This window comes from Glycine soja, chromosome 16 (genome assembly GCF_004193775.1).
Source record: "Glycine soja cultivar W05 chromosome 16, ASM419377v2, whole genome shotgun sequence".
Lineage (NCBI taxonomy): Eukaryota > Viridiplantae > Streptophyta > Magnoliopsida > Fabales > Fabaceae > Glycine > Glycine soja.
The window spans coordinates 9,418,038-9,439,383 of record NC_041017.1 but is presented as its reverse complement, the minus strand read 5'-3'; the positions used below and the strand labels follow the sequence as shown (position 1 = coordinate 9,439,383).

At 33.9% G+C, this 21,346-nt stretch overlaps 3 protein-coding genes across 3 annotated transcripts; 1 reads left to right on the top strand and 2 right to left on the bottom strand.

The window, feature by feature from the left end:
- The first annotated feature begins 4,340 nt into the window (after nt 1-4,340).
- On the top strand, nt 4,341-8,367 carry LOC114389647. Its single transcript, XM_028350365.1, has 5 exons — nt 4,341-4,766; nt 5,744-5,904; nt 6,304-6,340; nt 6,944-7,046; nt 7,959-8,367. Exons 1-5 carry the CDS (start codon nt 4,398-4,400, stop codon nt 7,997-7,999), a joined length of 711 nt encoding a protein of 236 aa, XP_028206166.1. The 5' UTR covers nt 4,341-4,397; the 3' UTR covers nt 8,000-8,367.
- Nucleotides 8,368-9,752: 1,385 nt separating this feature from the next.
- Nucleotides 9,753-10,917, bottom strand: LOC114389753. The gene is made up of 3 exons (XM_028350495.1): nt 10,870-10,917; nt 10,062-10,256; nt 9,753-9,974 (listed from the first exon to the last, which is right to left on the bottom strand). The coding sequence occupies exons 1-3, from the start codon at nt 10,915-10,917 to the stop codon at nt 9,753-9,755; spliced, it is 465 nt and encodes a 154-aa protein (XP_028206296.1).
- A 4,007-nt stretch (nt 10,918-14,924) lies between these two features.
- Nucleotides 14,925-19,989, bottom strand: LOC114389050 (protein PEP-RELATED DEVELOPMENT ARRESTED 1, chloroplastic-like). Its single transcript, XM_028349642.1, has 10 exons — nt 19,702-19,989; nt 18,711-18,866; nt 18,127-18,195; nt 17,852-18,022; nt 17,155-17,298; nt 16,820-16,978; nt 16,629-16,694; nt 16,321-16,380; nt 15,398-15,467; nt 14,925-15,249 (listed from the first exon to the last, which is right to left on the bottom strand). Exons 1-9 carry the CDS (start codon nt 19,987-19,989, stop codon nt 15,420-15,422), a joined length of 1,161 nt encoding a protein of 386 aa, XP_028205443.1. The 3' UTR covers nt 14,925-15,249; nt 15,398-15,419.
- Nucleotides 19,990-21,346: the final 1,357 nt, after the last annotated feature.

Here is a 21,346-nt window from a genome sequence, read left to right as displayed (position 1 = left end):
TTTGCTCTTCTATGCACAACAAACACACAAACAAAAAGAAAACCAAAATTTCCTATGAGTCCAACCTTAAAAAGACCTATTGATCCATGATGATTATGCACATTATCCTTGATTTGATGGGAAATGACTTGCAAAATCAATTTATAACATATCTGTGATTAGGAATTGAGATGAAACACTTGCCTATGTGAAGCTTTATACACCTTTGAGTGGTTTTCCTCTTCTCATTTGAATTCAATGTTTCTTCTAATGCTCCTTTAGAAACGAAATGCAAAATGTCTTAATCTCATTATTAGTTGTGAGAAATTTTATCTTTGTGCTTTCATTCCTCATTCGTCGCATTATTTTTGAAAAAATGTCTATTGTTCTGATTGGTTTGGGGGTTTGTTTCTTTACCAAGCGTGTTCATATTTTAGTGAAAGTTTTCAAAGACTTTAATGTCTTCAAACTTTTGCATTTACAAGACTTCAATGTCTTCTGTCTTTTACATTTACAAGACTTCAATGTCTTCAATCTTTACATTCCAAAGACTTAATGTATTTTGTCCTTTACATTTCAAAGACTTCAATGTCTTTTGTCTTTTACATTTACAAGACTTCAATGTCTTATGTCCTTTACATTTCAAAGACTTCAATATCTTCTGTCTTTTACATTTACAAGACTTCAGTGTCTTCAGTTTTTACATTGCAAAGACTTCAATGTCTTCTATTTTTTATATTTACAAAACTTCAATGTCTTTAGTCTTTACATTTCAAAGATTTCAATGTCTTCAGTCTTTTGCATTTACAAGATTTCAATGTCTTCAGTCTTTTACATTTACAAGACTTCAATGTCTTCAGTCTTTTACATTTCAAAGACTCCAATATTCTGTCTTTTATATTTCAAAGACTTCAATGTTTTTAGTCTTTACATTCCAAAGACTTAAATGTCTTCTATCTTTTACATTTCAAAGACTTCAATGTCTTCTGTCTTTTACATTTTACAAGACTTCAATGTCTTCAGTCTTTTACATTTACAAGACTTCAATGTCTTCAATCTTTACATTTCAAAGACTTCAATGTGTTATGTCATTTACATTTCAAAGACTTCAATGTCTTCTGTCTTTTACATTCCCAAAGACTTCAGTGTTTTATTGTACAAGACTACGATGGCTTTTGCTTAATACTTTCATTACTTCAATGCCAATATCCGTTTGTTTTTTTTAGGTCTCATTTCCTTCGTTTCCTTGGGCAACTAGATGCGAATAGCAAGATCACTCAAATGAAATTAGTATCCTTATCTTTACTTACCTTTTCATTTTCAATAAAAGATAAGTAAAGAGGGGCATCTATCAGATCCTAATTTCGTCCGGGGACCATTGTTCGTTGATCTTCTTATTCTTGCTAGTCGTTTTACGACATTGGACACCAGTTACAGTGCAAAGCGATGAACCACTCAGTGTTTTGATCTAGAAAACAAAAGATACCAAGAAAGGAGGGCAAAAGGGTCTTTTCCTTGCATTTTCTAGGCCCCAGCTCGCCCAAGCCAGCATTTGGCTCGCCTGGGCCATAAAAAAACTTCAGGGTTAAGGAACTAGCTCACCTGGGTGAGCTCCAGCTCGCCTAGGCGAGCTCATGACTTCAGGAGTAAGCCTTAGCTCGCTTGGGCGAGCTGCAAGTCCCCAAAGTGACCCTTTTCCAATAAATAGGCATGCTAGGGGGCTGAGAAGGGGTTCCAACATCAAGTAGTGAAGGAAATTGAGAGAAATAAGAGAGAAAAAGAATAAGAAAGAAGAGGAAACGAAGCCAAGGTGCTGCCTAATCATGATTGTGATCAATCCCTACATCGTTCCTTGTTCGGTGTTCTTCGAGCGACAATCGGTTACTTTTGTTTTTAAGATTTAAATGTGATCTATGCACCCTTAGAGGTCCCCCTTGTTGTTTGTGCATATCCGTTTCCTCCATCTATCATCGGTAAATCTCATTTTTTTTGTAAAGTTTAATCTCAATTGATCATTAACGTCGTAAAGTTGTCTTTTAAAGACATTGAAAGTTAATAAAACCAAAAATAAAACCAATGCATAACTGCATTTCTCTCCATCGAAGTCACTTGAGATCGTTCAAGGTACAACACCTTAACGACCCTTATTGTTCTTATTAATTAAAAATGAATCTTTCAAAAGCATAAAAAAAAAATTTGACCCACAAACATTCTCACTTTTAAAGAACCACGTAAGTTTGAATTTCTCATCGCACTTGAGGATACATAGGAGTAAGGGCATCCCGTTGTCGACCTCAAAAATAAAAAGATATAAAAAAGGGAAAAGTAAATAATTTTTTGAAGTCACGTTAAACACTTGATTAAAGGCTGTCGTCCCTTGTGATGAACATGTGGGATGCTAATACCCTTCCTATGCGTAAACAACTCTCGAACTCTTATTTTCAAAATTCGCAGACTTTCTTTTGGTTTTTCTAACATTTTCCTCGAATAAACATTGGTGGCGACTTCCACGCATTCTCCTTTTTGAAAGACGCGCCTTTTGCTTTTTGCCTCGTCCTCCCGTCGAAAGGTAGGTTGCGACACCTCCCATGTGAGAGTTTTGTGAAAAATGAAATCAACATTGTATGAACCACCGTGAGAGAGTTGTCACCACCCCTCAGAGAGTGAGAGTCCTCAAAATCGCAAAGGAGCGAAAGTGTGTGGGGCAAGAAGTGTGGCTCCAAAGGAGTGATAAAAGAGAATTTCAAATTATTCCTTTTCTATTGATTAAAATTTTCCGGTGAGATGATAAATATTCAAGTTTCCTTTAAATTGCTATCTAAACAATAAATTAAAAATGACATATATTCAATGTTCCATTTAAAATAAACTACCCTTGTGCATCCAAACATAGAGTTAAGGTTCGTGTGTTAGTGAGAAACTTCTAGGAACGGTCGAGACCTGATGAAGGGCGAAACAGACGGAGTGAGGAAGAGGATAGAACGATGGTAGACGTCTTTGACCTCGCCATTGCTGTAGTGGTGTTCTGTCGCCATCTCGAGCGCCACCGCACAGGTCTCACGTGCCCGATCTCCTCAATCATGAGTTCAGCTCTTCTTTGTTTACGTCAACGCACGGCCTCAATCGCCCATACATGTCATTTGGGTTCATCCCAAGAACAAGTGCTCCTCGTGGATTAACGAAGACGACGACATCGAAGCCAGTTGGGACCAAACCTCGAGTGACAACTACGCATTCCCTACCCCTAGAGCCCCTCAAGAACCTCACGCTCTCCATGGACGCAGTGTTTGGTTTTCTACGAACGAAGAAATCAACAGTGGAATAGACTCGAACAAATGGTGCGCACACAGTTTTGGATCTATTATGAATATATTTTATTTGGAGATGGCCCTTTTTTATCAATCACAGGCAGAGAAGACAATAAAAAGAAGACTTAATAGTTGATTTGTATTTGTTCTAATTTCGGTGTTGCTTCATTAGGTGTGTATCTGATTATGTGTTCTTCGACTTTGGATGATGTGTCCTTCGTTAGACTTATTAAAAGTTTTGATGGCTCTAGATTTGATGTAGTTGGTTTAAATTTTTACCATTAATTGTTTTGTTATGTTCCAATTTTATTCATAATCATCTTCAAAATATTGGAATGTTTAGTAACAAAAGAACGCTATGTAGAATGAATGAGACGATCAGAAAGAATAAAGTAAGGATTAACACCAATGGGAGTTCTTTGGTGGTGTCATTAGTGATAATTTTGATCAGTGACAAATTGAGTTCTCTGGAAATCTTCATGCAGAACTTTTTGCAATTTACCATGGTTTGAACATTGCTTGGAACAATGATATTCAATTTCTGATTTGCGAGTCTGACTCCATGATCGCTTGTCCTCATCCTTTGTTGTAGATATGTTTAGGGGATGCTATGGGGTCTGGCAACCCTGCGTCCTTAGTTTTCTTTTGCTGTGTTGTTTTCTATTTCCCTCATCATAAAAGAAAAGTTAGGGAAATGTGGGCGTTGGTTAAATTTTAGGATTGATTTGGGATTGTTCTTCAGATTTAGGGTTGGAGGCTTTATCTTTTAATAATAAAAAATTAAGGTGGCACTTTTAACCGTCATTGTGTTTTAAATTATATTTATTTTATTATATTTTTAACTTTAATTTAATAATAAAAATAGAATGATGACTAAAAATCCCACTAGTCGAAATTGATAATTACCCTAAAAATAGAACCTAACTACGTCAATTTTATTGGATGGAAAGAATCCAAATTGAAGCAATTTTCAAAATAAAAGAATAAAATTGAAAAACTAAAGATCTAATTCAACATTTTAATTTTAAATAAATTAAGACATCAAATTAGGTATTAAGTCAAATATTAAAAATAATAAGCAAGCAGCAGAACCCAGTTGCATACTTCTGCATGGAACTGAACCTGAACCTGAATGAAGTAACACTTGAAGAAGAAAGTCCACTGATACACATTTACTTCTTTTTTTTTTTCTTGATGCTCTTTCTCGTGAAACGGCTTCATGTTCAGCCCCTGACAACGCCGTTTCTTCTCGGGCAGCTCCGGTGCGCCCGGACGCGGCCGAAGTCGCCGCCGGTGGCGCTGAAGAGGGCGGAGGAGCGGTCGGAGTGGTGGGCGGTGGACGGCGAACTGCACGAGATCGGCGATCACGTGCCTCCACGTGAGCGCTTCGTGATTCCCCGAGAGAACATTCCCAACAAGCGCCGCAAGCAACTCAGAGATCAGTTCATGCGCCGAACGCGCCTCGTTCTTAAGGAATCCGTCAGTGCTTTCATTTTTTTTCCTTTTTTTATTTTCTGTTAGTTATTTATTATTTTATTTTGTTTGAAATAATAGTACTTTTGAAAAGAACTGTGCTGCATAGGGCATAGGCAGAGTGTTTTTGTTATGGATTGATTCTCCAAATAGAAGAAATACAACAATTTTTTGTTTAATGTTTAAAATTTCTGTTGATTTTTAGTCGTTACATTCAAGGTTATAAATTATAGTCACGGCGGAAGTCGCAATTTGGCCACAATTGTGGACAAATGCGGCAAATGTGGCCACAATTGTGGTCGAGGAGACTCCAAAAACCTTGACACTTATGAGAATGATGTGATTTTAGGGTGTAATATTTTAATTTCAATTGTCAAAAACTATTTTTAGTTTTCGAAGTGCAGCTAAATGCTAGATGAAAACCGAAAGAAGATAAGAAAATAACTAGCTGTTTTTGTTTTTTTTGTTTTTAAATGATTTTCAAAACTTGATAGATTTTGGATGACAAATTGATTGTCGAGTAATGCGGAATTATCTTAGACAATAATTCTTAAAATCAGAAAGTGAGAAAGGAATCAAACGGGCCTTTAGAGTCTCGTTAAGGATTAAAAACTTGTGTCATGAATAACTAATATCACATAATGTTTCAAATGTAGTGACTAAAAATTAATAAAAAAATTTCTAAGCATTAAAAAAAAGTCGTGCTATTTTCAGAGACCATCAACATATTTAAACCTAAGACAAATCATTCTGTGCCATTGTATTATGTGTTCTTCATTTCAGATTTTCAAAATACATAACTACATGGTTATTATGTTGTTCAATGTGAATGATAAATGTCATGGATATTATAATGCTGATACATTCTTGACTTGATAGTTGCAGAAGTGATGTTGCTATTTTGTGATTTTATGTATCAAAAATGTGAAATTCAAAATCATAATTTTTGTCTAAATTCTAAAATGCTTGTGTTGTACTAAAAGGAGCATGATCCTTGGTGCAAAAAGTATATGGAGCTGTATAATGAACTTAGAGAAAACTGGGAGAGGCTTTATTGGGATGAGGGTTACTCTAAAAAGCTTGCTCAGGATCATGCAAACTATGAGTCTGCTGAAGATGATGATGGAGATTTCTCCCCTTACAGGTTTTCCTTCATTTTTTTTTTCCTTTCCTGCTAAGGCTTGTAGCTTTTGTCTTGAAAAAATGTTATTACTTAATTTTGCATTCATCTGCATGAGTTTGATGACTGAAGTGGTTGTCTTACTGAAGAATTATTCAAACAAATATCTTTTGACGATTTTGTTTAAGTCTTTTTTTCGTTAGCTATATATTACTATGGTGTTGAATTTTCTGTTCAAAAAATTTGTGCTGCTTGTTATTTGTTAGTTGGGTAACAAACCACCTTTACATTGAAACTTCAATTTAACAATATTACAGTGTTCCTTGGTCAATCAGATTAATGGTTCAAAGTTCGTATGTCATTAAATGATGGGGTTCAAAGGGGTGGTGTCTAATCTTGGTGTTTTCTACTATGGCATTTCAGGAGTAGAAGGCCTCAGTCTCAGATGGAGCATAGTAAGGTACCATTGACTGATTTAAATATAGTATAGAATGACTAGTATATCAGTTTTCTTTTGGTCTTGTTTTTATATGTCATGAAATTTATATATTTGGTTCTAAGGATATTGTTTCATTAGTGGGCTATGCAGAATAAAGTGCCATCAGAAATAAATTGCTTCTTGCCATTTTGTATTGCATAATTTTTTTTTCTTTTGCACACATCAAAGTTTTGTCAATAATTATGCTTTAAATGTTGGAAATTGGAATTTCAACTTAAGAAGCCCCACATGGGAGTTGATGGGTCTTATTTCATTGCATCTAGAATGGGAAGGGATGATATATTCAGGATAAAATTTTCCTATTTTGGCAAGTATATCCAGTTTGTAAGGAATGATACTCAGGCCTACTTGTGTCAACTGAGACTAAATCCCTCCCCCAAGATTTTATAGCACAGTCGTTTATCTTTTGCATCATTTGATTTTCATATTGTTACTGGTTGACCCCAACTCTTGGTCCCATTTAGATCTATTTGAATGAGATAGTTGTAATCATTAAGATTGGAATATTGGTTACCATAATTTTCTATGTGATACTATCGCTCTGATGATTGGATTGTAATGCAGGACCAAAATTTTGGGAGAAACAGGCAATCTGATAACTGGGAGAAAGTTAGCCTTCTTCGGGATAAATTTGAGTATGACAGAGAGAGAAGAATGAGAGAGAAAGGTTAGTTACTCATACACCATCATGAATCCTAGTAATCCCAGTCTACAACTTTTCTGGATGAACAACTGTGAAATTCTTGAAAACAGCCCATACATTTTATAATAGCACTGGTACTTTTTGGTCTCATTAAGGTGCAGAGCCATTTTTTCCTGATTATTTAATGTGGAGCTTGCAGAGAGACTAGCAAGCCTGTGATCTGAGTATACTCTGCATGTGTGTAATCAAGTTAGTGGGTTGAGTTTAATGAGATGTTTCGCTAATGAACCACAAATCAAGTTAGAGCCAATTCTAAGTTGAATCTAGCAGAAGACAGAAGTAACTCAAACAGCTTGGCTCCTTTTCACCAGCCAGTAAATTGAGCTTTTAGGCCTTTGGCTAATGGTTCTTATGTATTTTTTTTCTCTTTAGCCTATCATTCTTAGAGAAGCTGGTCAATTTGAGAGAAATCAGTGAATTTGCTTAAATCTGTCTTTTGTGGTATTCTAATTTCAAAATTTCAATAACATTTTTAGGCCAAAAATAGTTTGCTATGAATTTCATTTTCTGGAAACAATCATATCATTTTCTTCAAATTTTGTACTGGAAGAGCAATTTAAGTCAATAGCACAATATCTAATAGAGATTTTTGTTATGTTTGTGCATAGCAGTAATGCCAGTATGTTTGCAACCTATATCGACCCTTTAAATGTTGCAGATCCTTAGTCTTCAAAATTTTAAATCCAGCAATTGGTATCAAGCAAAATATTCTTCCGAACCACTTATTTTAAATATTTCGAGAAATGACCACGTGATGCATGAAAATCTCAAGCAAACTCTCTTCTGTGGTAGTTAGCAATTTTGTTCAATTTTATTAGTATTTTTCTCTTTAATAGATAAAAGGTTCAGTTATCTTCTATTACTATTTACTTGCAGCATTTGCACCCATGCGTGGAGGATCTGTGCCTGACTCATGATTCAGACCATTGGAACCAACCGCTAAATACTGGTCAATATTTCAGCCAAACAGGACGGCATTGAGAGGAGAATAAACTAAATTTTCCTGCCATTGAGGAAAGAGATAGGATAGTTTTCATTCCCACTAGCCCAATGCTATATATGCTTTGCCAATATGACTAGTTGCAGTTAATTCTGGCATATTGTTAAGGAAGGGTTTACAGCTAGGAAAATTGATGTTTTAGGTTGGGTTCTGAACTGAAATATGGTAATGTATTAATACACTGACCTTTCCCTGTCGCTCTCTGTCCCCAAAGTTTTGACTGTGACTTATGAGAAGGGTATAGAAAATTTGAAGTAACATGAACTGATGGGATGTTGTATCTAATGAACGCATTTAATCTGTAGATATTTTCTTCTTTTGCATACCTCTTTGTTGGCTTAATTGATGAAATGTGCATAGTCACAGTCCTCTTGTGGTAGTGGTGGTGCGGCGGTGATTATTTACTTTTTATGGTTTAGGCTATCACAACACCTTAAACTACTAAAAATTAGTTATGCATAATTTTTTTCTACTAATTTCATTCTTGCTGTTTCTAAGTGATAATATAAGAGTTTTGTTATTCATGCAATATGTGAACAATTTATACGGCACTACCTTTTCTCTTGATCATTCTTCGTCACATCATTATATCATTAATTGCATTTTATATTTTTGTCCTTTTCTCTTTCTCTTTTGTTGTACATATTGTACAAGTAACATTTTTCAAAATAAAATCGAGGGTTGGAGTTCTCACTCTATTGATGAGTGAGGCTTTTGCTTACTGCACCTCCCAGTTTTTCAAAATGACCATATGCAAAATTCAATCATCTCTCGTCAATATCCTGTTTGTACCGTTGTAAACACAGATAGGTGTTGAGGAATAGTTTGAGTATAGCCAAATTGGCGCAAGATTCTCTCAAACAAATGTAGATGCATGTCTAACCCCAGCCTAATATATTCAAAAAATAGTGATAACATCTCAAAAGGACGAACATTGTAGTGTTCCTTATATGACATCCAATGCACTCTATCTATGGTCAACTCGTCCAATGTTGACCGGTAATCACCTAACGATAATAATCTTCTACCAATTGTCCAACAACTGGCTTGTGGTAATCCCTCTGTGTATTTTCCATTCACCTCCCTCTACCCAATAGTAGGGAAATGCTCGTAGATTCATGCTTGTTTCAACAATAATAAGAAGTAACGACACAAATTATCAAGTATTAAATTTCCTATATTTAAGGTTGCCAAAGTAGTGATAATTACCTGCAATAGAGTTGTATAACTACCAAGTTGTTTTGTATTTGCAAAACCCACATCACCCAATTGTTCATACAAATATGCAAGTGCAATTGCACCCCATGCATATCCCCGGCACTGATTAAGGTGACGAAAACAATGTAAGAATGACACATGGGCTTATATCCAACTCTTGTCTGCAAAAATGGAACATGCCACTAAGTGCAACAAGTAAGCTCTAGCAACCTCTGTCCCACTACCCGTCCATACACCTATCTACATAAAAGCCTCGCAACCAAGATAGGCGAGCATGACCTCCTCTACATTGTTTAGTCTCCAAAAATGTGTCCTCCTTGTCCACTACCAAAAGCTCCATCAACAATGCAATAGCCACCCACGTCTTTAGACGTGTGCGGGTAACTATAAAAACCATCAACAATAGGAATATGCAGCAATGATGACACATCATCAAGTGTGATTTTCATCTCTCATATGGGCAAATGAAAGGTGTTGGTCTCACGATGCCACCTCTCAGCAAAATCAGATAAAAGTCTTTTGTCACCAATTTCATAACTACATTCTGTCAATGGAAGTAACCCTGAATCATGCATCACTCTCATGATCTCCTTATTTGGGGGAGGGGGGGTAGGGGGGTTAGGCAAACCACTCAACTTCCTTCCATATGCTACCAGCTTTAACTCTCCACGATTCTACAAAAATTTATATTTCAGTATGCCATTATGAAATACGAATCAATTAACAAAAAATTAAATATTAGATTGTTATTATTAGTATACCAAGTCATCCCACTGTTCACAACCCACATGATCAACATATTCTGTAAGACCTGATTTGTCCTTAGGTCCACCACCAAACACAACATCTTCAAGTGCAACATTTTTGGGACCTTCGTAAATCTCTTGCTCCTCATTTACAACTACACGTCTTTTCACGCCTACGTACACATGCAGTAGGTCTGCTGCAATCACCACCTGTTGTACGTGGCATATTTGTATAAACAATAAGATGAATGTACAATAATCAAAGTTAGAGTCAACATATTTTAAAGATAGTCTAAATATTGTGAAGATAGTCTGAGACATTCTAGCATTTGTAATCAGAGTGAAAGTCAACATAATTAACCTATCCTAACAATTACAATATCCTACATATCAATTAGCCTATCATAAGACATATAATTTTCTAAATATCAAGAAAAATTATAAATATAGGTTGCTAAATATTTTATAAAAATAACAATTTCCTCAATATCCATTTGCATTTCAATTTGCTATATAAAATTATGGAATAAATGATCCAGAGTAATGCAGGTCAATCCAGATCATTTGTTTCGTAATTGGACAAGGCAATCCATAAATGTAATTCGAATTGCATGATCTGTAACATTTGGTACATTATGGATCATGCAACCCATAATACATTTCTGGATCGCCTTGTCCAATTACAAATAGTTTGATCCAGATACAACCAAACACAATCTGGATCAAGCTATCCGAAAATGTTATGGAAGCTATCCAGAAATGTATTTTTGGATTGCATGATCCGTAACATTTGGTATATTATGGATCATGTAATCTGGAATACATTCTCGGATTGCCTTGTCCAATTACAGATAGCTTGATCCAGATACATGTTAGTCGTCTTTAACGACTAACTTTTGTATAGAAAAGTTTTAAAAATGTATATATTTCTCCCAATTTATGGTTCTTTTTGGTAGGATTGTAAATATTTCTTATTTAGTTTTTATTTGTGCTCAATAGAAGCCTTCCATATGAATTTAATGTAAAGTTTACTTCAATTTCAGGTAAAAAGGAGAAATTTTGAAGAAGTGCTGAAGTTGGTGTCTCGCTAAGCGAGTTCAATGTGCTTAGCGAGTATCATCCGCTAAGTGAGGCATCAACGCGCTTAGCGAGTAAGAGGAATTTGAAAGGCAATCTTCCATGCAAGCATGCGCTCAGCGCGTTATCAGCTCGCTCAGCGATTCATTTGTCACCTTCCAGGCTTAGCGCGAGATTGGCGCTGAGCCAAAGTTCACTTACTCGCACTAAGCATGACATCAAGATCAAAAAGCCCTTTTTAATGTCTGGAATAACATAATTGAAAGAGAGCTTGAAGAGTGCGAACACAGAAGCGCAGAATAGAGTAAAGGAGCCAAGTTTTGAGCTTTTAGGGAGATTTGTGAGTTTTTGAGCAATTGTGAGGTTCCTAGAGGCGGAGGAGACATCCCCACTCCTTTGTAAGCAAACAATTTCTCTTAATTCCTCTTCTTAGTTGTAAAAGGAACTTCATTACTATGGAAGGCTAAACCCTCAGTTGGGGATTCTTGCTGAGTAATTGATGTAAATTTTTTCCCTATCTAATTAAGGTTGTTTTACGCGTTCATTGTTTCTATCAATGCTTTATTATTGCATGCTTATGGTTTGATCACCCATTTGTGTGTACTGTTAGGAGCTCTAGCATTGAAAAATGTATTGTCTCCTTAGAACTTGATAGAGAAGGATTAGGTTACCGTATGTCTGGACACGGAGTGAGGTAATTTAGTTTTTATTATGTTGTGATCATAAAGTTGTTCAATTAAGCTAAGTTCAACAAGAGACATCTGAGAACGAAGTTTAATTAGAATTAGGCTAAACTCACGAGACATCGGTGTTTAGTATTTGAGCCTTCAACATAGAACACAAGAACATCTTTGATTAGAGAAACATCTTTAATTGCATCAATTTACTCAGTAAGAGGACCCAACGCCTTTAGATATCTATTTTCACACTTACTTGCTTATGTTTATTGCCTTGTAATTAGAATAGAGCATACTTTTACTTTAATTCACAACCACTATTTCTGTTTGCAAATGCCTGCTTCTTGAACAGAACTTTACCAGATGAAACAAGTTTCCTGAGTTTAATACTTGGTTCACACCGTTTTAATTATTTACTTGACGACCCGATGCACTTGCCTGTTAGATTTCACATCCACAAAAACAAGTAGTACCAGGATGCGAACAATACAACCAAACACAACATAGATCAAGCTATTTGGAAATGTTACAGAAAATATAAAAACAAGGGGAAAAGTAAAGGTTGCGAGTCCAATTACAAATAACTTGATCTGAAAACAACAAAACACAATCCGGATCAAGCTATCTAGAGATATTATAGAAAATAGAAAGAAAAGGGAAAAGGACAACGTGATAAAACTTACCTCTTGAAAAATGGTCGAAGTGGGTGATCTCAGACTCCTTCTACTCGCAAACAAACAAAACAAGAGATGCAGGAAGCCAATAGAGGTGTGGGTGTGTAGAACAGCGAGGAGGGGGGAAGAGGAGGTGTTGCGTGTCACAAAAGAAAAGAAAGAAGAAGCCCACGTTAAGTTAAAATGGTGAGGGGCATATTTGTCTGTTTGCCTATTTTTTGAAATAATGGGAGGTGCGGGAAACAATGACCTAGGAGGGATCATGGATTGGATCAATTGGGTCCACTTAAGTTTAGAAAATCAAAATTGGGTTGGGTTGATAATTTGAAAGTTCATGAACCCAAAGCAATCAAATAAGATGTTTTAGAAAATCAAAATTGGGTTGGGTTGATAATTTGAAAGTTCATGAACCCAAAGCAATCAAATAAGATGTTTCCGATTTGAATACGTTAAATAGTATTTGATGCTTAATGACCCTTAATCTTTAATTTAATTTAATTTATTTCTAGGTTTAACTTGAGATGAAATATCTTATTTGTTTCATTTTTATATGTTTTTTTTTTCATTTTATACTTTTAAATATCTAATGTCTTGATAGTTGACACAACTTGATCACATATTGAATAAATTTATTCCAATTCAACTTTTTATATCCGTTTAAGTTCAAAATTCCTTCAGACTGAATCCAATATGACACATTCACCTTTACCTATAGATGTAGTTAAATATATTTACAAAGATAATAGATTGAAAAATGTTATTTGTACAATATATTTTTGTTTATCTTTCTCCTACACATAAATTATTACATGTCATAATGATGAAGAGAGATAGACAAAAAAAATGTTATATAAATTGTTGTATGAATTATTGTGTCATGTTTCTAATAGATTTAGGTTAGTTTAGTACATTTTTATGAATCAGTATTGCATGCCACTTAATGTTGACATTCATCAGTATCATCACACACTAGCATTTAAATTCTTCCAATTGCACAAATTTTTTCTCCTTTAGTGCCTCTTTCTAATATTTTTTTTTACTGAAACTGTTTCTAATAAATTTTTATCCTTAGTAATTATTGTCTTTGCTATGCCTAAGGAGTAAGGAAAAAAAAAAAAGCTTTATCACATTTGGTGAGAATAAAATTATATATCGGGGTTTCCAACCTATTAATGAAATAATATATTTATTGAGTTAGATTTATTCTTTTCGATAAATTATAAATTTTCAGTTTTAGTAAAATTTTAATTTTAATTAATTTAAATGTTTAACTAATTATTTTCAATGGCTAAATTTTTAATAAATAAATATATGTATACATATACATGTAGATTAAATATATATTAATATATTCAAAGAAATATATTTATTAGGCATATAATACAATTATATAATTTAATAAATCAATTATATCCACGAACAATTATTTCAATAATTGATTAAATTTATAGCATAATTTTTATCAAATAAGTATTTTAAGTATATTTTATGATGATAATTGATATATTAAAAAAAATTATATGCATTATACCAAAATAAACTCATGATTTGCTTATAAATTTCAGAATTAAACTTCTAAAAATTAATTATATAAAATCTTTAGTGATAAAAATAATTCAAATAATCCTATTTAATTGTTATTGAAATATAATGGAAAATTATTAATGTTAAATCACTGTAATTACAATAACAAAAATTTAATAAAAGTATAGGCAGATAACTAATATTAACAAACAATTGTGAGACCACGTACCTAAAAAATCAATATATAATTCCAACGCACCAATTTAATTTGATTTGTCAAAATGGGGATGAGGTGACCAAAACAGGGAAACTATTGTATAGGGTTGTGTCATCCAAACATGATGGAAATTTAGGTTATTATCATTATAAGTGCAAAATATTCATTAGCTTCACGGATAATAATATTCGTCAAGAAATGATCCTTTCAGTAAAGTCTCTCTTTCAAATTATATTTTTTCATCTACAAAGCTCTAACCTTAAACCTTATTTAAAAGATCCAAGCTTAATTTCACTAGTACTAACAACATATTGGTCATACCTAGTCTTTGGCACAAAGCAAAGAAATGTCATTACCAATGAATAAACGTTGTCTATTTTTCTCAAGTTTCAAAGGAAAGACTTGTATTTGTAATCTGCTTGTGGACTAGATAGAGGAAATTTGATCGCCTTAATGGATCCGACGCAAGCTAACGGAAGGATAGGTATTGAGCATGAAATATGTATATCCATACATATTTCATGTAATTAACGATTATATTTAGTAAACATGATACACCGTTATATTTTTCTTAACATTTCCATGTACAATTAATATGTGCAAAGTCTATCAAATACAAAGGACAGATTCAATTTTATGTTTCTTTTTCTTTATTATTATTTTTAATTGAAATTCAAAACTTACACTAATGTAGGAACCACCCATCGTGTAGATCAACTGATGTCATTTAAGTATAACCAATAATCTTAAGTTCAAGTCTTGAATATACAACTATATTAAATTCTCCAATAAAGCTTTGCCACTAGTTTTCCTTTTTAAAATAAAAAATTACACTAAGTGTATCTTTAGCCGATAACTTACACTAAACCCTTTCAAAGGGGAGAGAACACCTAATATGCAAATTAACTTTGAAAATCAGCAGAACCATGACAAATACCTCAAATGATGGTTAAGTGCTGGCAGAAACCAAACAGCCCAAAGCATAGTCCAGAAATTCTGATGTCTGCCACTCTTGATCTTATATATATAATTCACTGCCACAAATTTATATTATTCACTTAGCAAACGTTCTAAAGTTTTATACTATCTGTTATGTTATCCCTATAAACACACTATCAAGTCTTTTCGCAGCACATAAGGCTAAAACAGTGGATACAAAATGGCCATTGTGCTTAACCTCACCATAAGAAAAAAGGAGAGAGAACTAGCCATATGCTATCTCCTGAAGCACTTGAAGTGTCTTCCGATGAACCTGAAAGCAAGAGTAAAGAACAAGAGAAACAATCATGAAGGTGTTCATATGGCTCATTACTTTAAAAGATAATTTAATCAGTAAAACTGCATTTTCCCTTAGGTATATGAGGTACTCATGCAAAACAGTTTAAAAATAAGGAAGAAACACCAGACACAATATTGAAACATATATACCCTCCACTACTATGACTTGAAAAACCGACAGAAAACTAGAGGTTGATAAAGCCTAACTAGTTTCTTTCTGTTACCGAATTTCAGAGGATTATTATTCTGCATTCTGTAGTTAAAAAAGTCCCCCATCTTCATAAATAACATTTTCTGCAAGGTGTTGTTTACCATAGACTTCAATTGTAATTGCAATTAACAGTCATATGGAAAACGAGTTACTTTTAAAATAGTTAAGTCAAATACAGAAACAAACAACTGGCAATAGCCCTAAGTGCTCTAAGAAGCTGATCTCAATCCAGCACCAAATTATCCTCCTTAGGTTAAACAAGTTTAACTAAAGGTTGGCTAATTAAATTCCAAAAGAAAATACAAAGATTAAATGAAAATTCTGAAGAAAAAGGGATGACACTTATCTTTCCAGAGAGCTATAGTACGAGAAATTATTATACGGTTTGGAAATACCACATCCATGATCCCGGTCAATCTCCACCTGACGTAGTTGAGTTTTTCAATGATAAAGAGTTAACAAAACTTAATTACGTGTCACATGGAAATTGGCCGGGACCATGAACATGTGGTGATCCTAAATCATACAATAATTTCTCCTTATAGTACAGGCACCACAGGACATTGATCTTGGAAATAGAAACATTTATGAATCTATAGAGAGAAAGAGAATATACCCACTCCAAATGTTGTGCAGTGATGCCAGAATCTGTTCCAGCATATAAACCAGACAAGACCTGGTAAGACAAGAATTGAAAAACATTAATTTGAAATGCATAGACAAAAAAAGAACATTGCAATCTAATGTGACAATCAGAGTGTTCAACAAAAACTGAATATGGGAGAAAATATCACAGTAAAAAAGTGCAGGTTTCCCAATGGTGAAATTTTCAAGTGGACTAAATATTTTATAGCTTAAAGGGATTTTTGGTCCACTTGGCTTCAAAGCAAACCATTCAACACAAAAAGCAAAATGTAGCACTACCTTGGAGACAGTCTCAAGAAACATGCCAGGGCGCACTGGAAGTGTCTTCTCTCCCGTTACTAGTGGCTGCATATCATCACAGACAAGTTAAATAAGCTTTCAATTCGATTAAGTCAGTGACTATAATTCGCATGCATGCATGCATAACACATTCCAAAGTTAAATAGCACACAAGCATGCAATCAACCCACCCTTCCAAGAAATTCAGCTGGCTCCCCATTTGTAGTGTCATCCTCATTGTCATTGCCAGATTTGTCTGCACCTTCATCTTTTCCTTGCATTACATTTCTTATCATATCAAGCACGTTTTTCCCAGGTTTTAGAGCTACCAATTTGGCTAAGAAGTCCACCTGCACTGCCAACGGTTATAAAGATGCCAAGACAGTATTTCTGACAATGAAAGACAATATCTATGTAGTTTTGATTTCCAAGCCCTTTTAGCAACAAAGGGTAAAATCAGATGAAAATGAAATACTGTTAGGTAACCATGTTAAGATCACAAGATGGAAACTACAGATCAACATACCTCAGGCTGAGGAAGAGTATAGAATCCACGATGGTTTCTTTCGTCCATAATTCCCCCTCCCATCATATCACGAGCTTCTTCTCTGATCAAAACAAGCCTTGCAAGTAGTTTTCGATCTGGGATAACAGGACGAGTTTCCATTGCCTGCAAAGATATGGCCCAGCACCAAACATTTAACCAGACAGTAGCAATAAGAATTAAAGAAGCTTATCTTGAAAGACATGGGCATAATTTAATAAAGAACAGAAATGGATGGAATAAGAAATAAATCCAAGTATATATATCATTATAGCCCAAAAATTGAACATCTAGAACTTGAACAATGTCAAGTGTCAACTACTCTCTATATATGTAAAGGAATCTGCATTGTTCGTCAAAGATCAAGTTGTAAGGTACATGACACAATGATATGATATCAGAAAACAACTAATAAATATGTAGTTTGACTCAAACAATTTGCAGGTGCAAAATGGAAATACACAACAATAAGATGGTAAAGAGCATTTTGAGAATCAAATCATGACAAGTAGGAAAAGAGGAAAATGCAATTTAGGACAATCTCAAGGATTTAACAGCACTTTGCTCTCATCATTAATATAAAAACAATCAAATAGTCACCGAGTATGAGTGTTTGAAGTTTAAAAGACTTCAAGAAAGACCTGGAAATTTATATAATGCTTGAAGTTTTTATAAATACCTCCAACAAATCATCCGCTTGGTTAGCTATGTCATTTAGATTTGCCGATGGGATATGAATCTTCAACTCATTTTCGCCTTTAAATACACCGCCACCAGCTGCAACTCGGCGCAACAATTCATGTCGGCTTTCCTTTTTTGGAGTTCTACATAGAAGACCAATTACTTGAACCTAAAAGATGAAGGGAAAAATTCCACATTGATGTAAAAGATAAAATCTGGAGCTGTCCTTCAGTCAGAAAAATGATTAAGAAGTAGCTCAAAGAAGTTCCTTACCTGGGGTGGACATTTTTTGGTTAGATGTGATAATACTGTCTCTTTGATAACTTCCAACAGTGACTTGCGCTGAATCCAATAATTGGAAATACATAAGCAGTTAACTCCCAATCACAACTTCATCAGTTTCATTGCTCACCAGCATAGAAAATTATGGAATAGCAATCATCAATTAAAGGATACTACTTACTAAACAACAATCAAGTAAAATTTTACGGGCAGGGAGTGGTTGAAGGACAAAAAGTAGCCCATTGATATGTTCTAACAGCAAGGACAAATATTTGTGCGCTTATATGAGTTCTAATATGTAGCATAATAACTGCAGTCAATAAGACTCACATTAAGAAAAGAATTTAATTAGAATGTACTAACAGTGTAAAGGTTTTTCACTAAAAGTCATACCTAAGGTGAAACCTAATTGGTTGACAGTTTCTTTAAAAAAACAAAGCATGAAAACATTAATATGTTTCCAATAAAGGATCCAAATGTAGATTTGTCACAAAAATATAATTGCAAACAAAAACTTTCTCGATGGAACAGAACATGTAGATTTCTAACTTAAACTAAACAAGTTATAATCATACCTTATCATCCTGGTCATTCTCGGCAAGCTGGATCATGTAGTCAAGGGCCATCATGAAATCAGACTCCATCTCATCAACTCTCTTTCCAATAACTCCTTGCGCAGCCAACTCCACTGCCACTTTCTCAGATTCCTCGTCCATATTCATGTCTTCCAACTGGATACAAATTTATACAAATAAACTTAATATGCAATCGTTACAACATCACACACTAGGATTCACTACGTGTCATGCAAAGATCCAAGAACAATAAATATTTTCAGAAAAAAGAAAAACTGCATGCTGCACATAATTGTGTAAAAACTAACACACACATATATATAATCAGTTATCTTCAGCAAGAAAATCTACATGGCTGGCATGCATAGCCTCCTTCTTTCCCTCCACTGGGAAATAAACATAACCACTAGAAACTTATATCATACATTAACATTAGAAGCCCCTGAAAGAAAAGATACTTATGAGCCACTTGAGAGAAAAAGCAAAAAGAAAATGTAACAAAAGAAAAGGAGAAATCTATTAAAAGTACCTTCAAATCAAAAAAGTGTATGGACACTATTGGGTCAATGAAAAAATAAACCATAACATAGAAGAGATTTGTGTTACTCTTAGAAAGTGGGTTATGGGTCTAACTCAATCCTACAAAACCGAATTATAAGATGATAGTTATCCACCGCTTATATAAACTTATTAGGCCATATTTCTAGACAATGCACGACCTCCAACACACACTCCTCACGCGGAGTACTGGACATCTAGAGCAAGTTTGACAGGACTAGACATCTACGGGTGGTGGATAGCAGCCCGATGGGCTCTAATATCATCTAAGAGAGTGGGTTACACGGGATTTAATAATGGGAGCTCATTTTTTCTACTCTTTTTGTTACAGACAATCTTTTGTTTCAATTTCTCAAAAAACAATAACGCCAGCTATACAAAATACACATCAGAATTCTCTCCTAGTAACAATAACAAGTAACAAGTAACTTACAAGGGTAATCATTTCCTCCAAAACAGAGATGACTTGGTCCCCTCCTTTAAGGAGGGCTTCGCGTTGAGAAGACATGTCTGAATGCAACTTTCCATTCTGATTCTGCTCCAATTCCGGATATCCTCCGCCCACATCGTAGGCACTGTTACCATTGATGGATGCCAAAATGCGATTCTTCTTTCTGTTGAGTTGCTTGAGCTGATAAGACCACGAAGTAAATGTGGGACACAAAGATCGCAACAAAAGGGAGGGATAAGTGCAAGAGCAAGCAAGGGATGCAACAAACATCTCTGAGGAGTTTCTCACTTCATAATAATAAAATTTTGTGCCTCTTGTTGCCCAAAGTTTTGGGTTCTTCTTCCTTCAGGGTTTTGGCAAGAACTAAGAATTTAGATATGATTGAGCATAAAGACAAATTAATCAGGAATAATTGAATTTTCATATTAAATCCGTCTTAGCTCAGCTGGTTGAGCACATGGCTTTTAATCACGTGATTGAATTTCCAAATACAGCTTATTTTATATTATATATTTTTCTATCAAATCTTATCTAATTAAATATTATTATTCTCAATAACAACATTAAAATTCTTATCAGAAAATATTAAGCATTTTATTCCCCCTCAAGCAGTCAATCCACCGTGGCTCTTGCGGTTGTGCCGCTGTCCACAGTGTTGAAGAAGGGATGAGCAACTTTTTTTTTTTTTTTTTAAATGAGAGGATTAGGTTTATGTAGGGATGGAGAGGAGACAACGGTTATTTTCTTAATTTAAAAATAATAATAAATTTTAGTGACAATTAAAAATCACCAATATTCATGAATAAAAACCTCTGAAATATACAATCTAACAACATTCTTCTTAATTGTAAGGAAAGGATGTAATTGAATAAAATTTAAAAAAATAAAGGATTCAATTACATATTCAAAAAATTAAGGACTTAATTGAATACTTTAAATAAACTAAAAAAACCAAACTCGATATTAAGTCATATTTAAATTGTTAAATAAGATGAATTATATCATTATTCTTTCAAATTGTTTTTATAATTTTTTTAAGTTTTTGAAACATGTGATTGAAAATAACTATTTCACATTCAAATTAGTAACTAGTGTCATGAATTAACTTATACATTTTTCACGTGATTAATATTTAAATGGCTAGATGAATTTAGCATATTTGTTTCACATTATTTTTACGAAAATACTTTCTTATAAGTTTTTGAAACATATTATTAAAAATAACTATTTCACTTTATTGTTGTTATTATTTTTCTTAGTTTTACATTCAAATTAGTAACAAATGTTCTGGTTTAACTTGTACAATTTTACATGATTAATATTTGAATTTGAATGACTAAAAGCATGAATTATAGCATACAATGCATACTTGTTTCAAATTATATTTATGCAAATATTTTCTTACCATTTTTTACACGTATTATTAAAAATAACTATATATTTCACTCATAACATTTTATTTTCTTAGAATTTTCAATACATTTTTTTAAAATATTGTCAATTATTATATTGCAATATAAATATAATTTCAAAATTTAGTTTAGAAATAAATTTGAAAAAGATAGATTAAAAAAGACGAACAATCAATATATAAAATTAGAAAATGAAACACGACTCAGTGCAATGT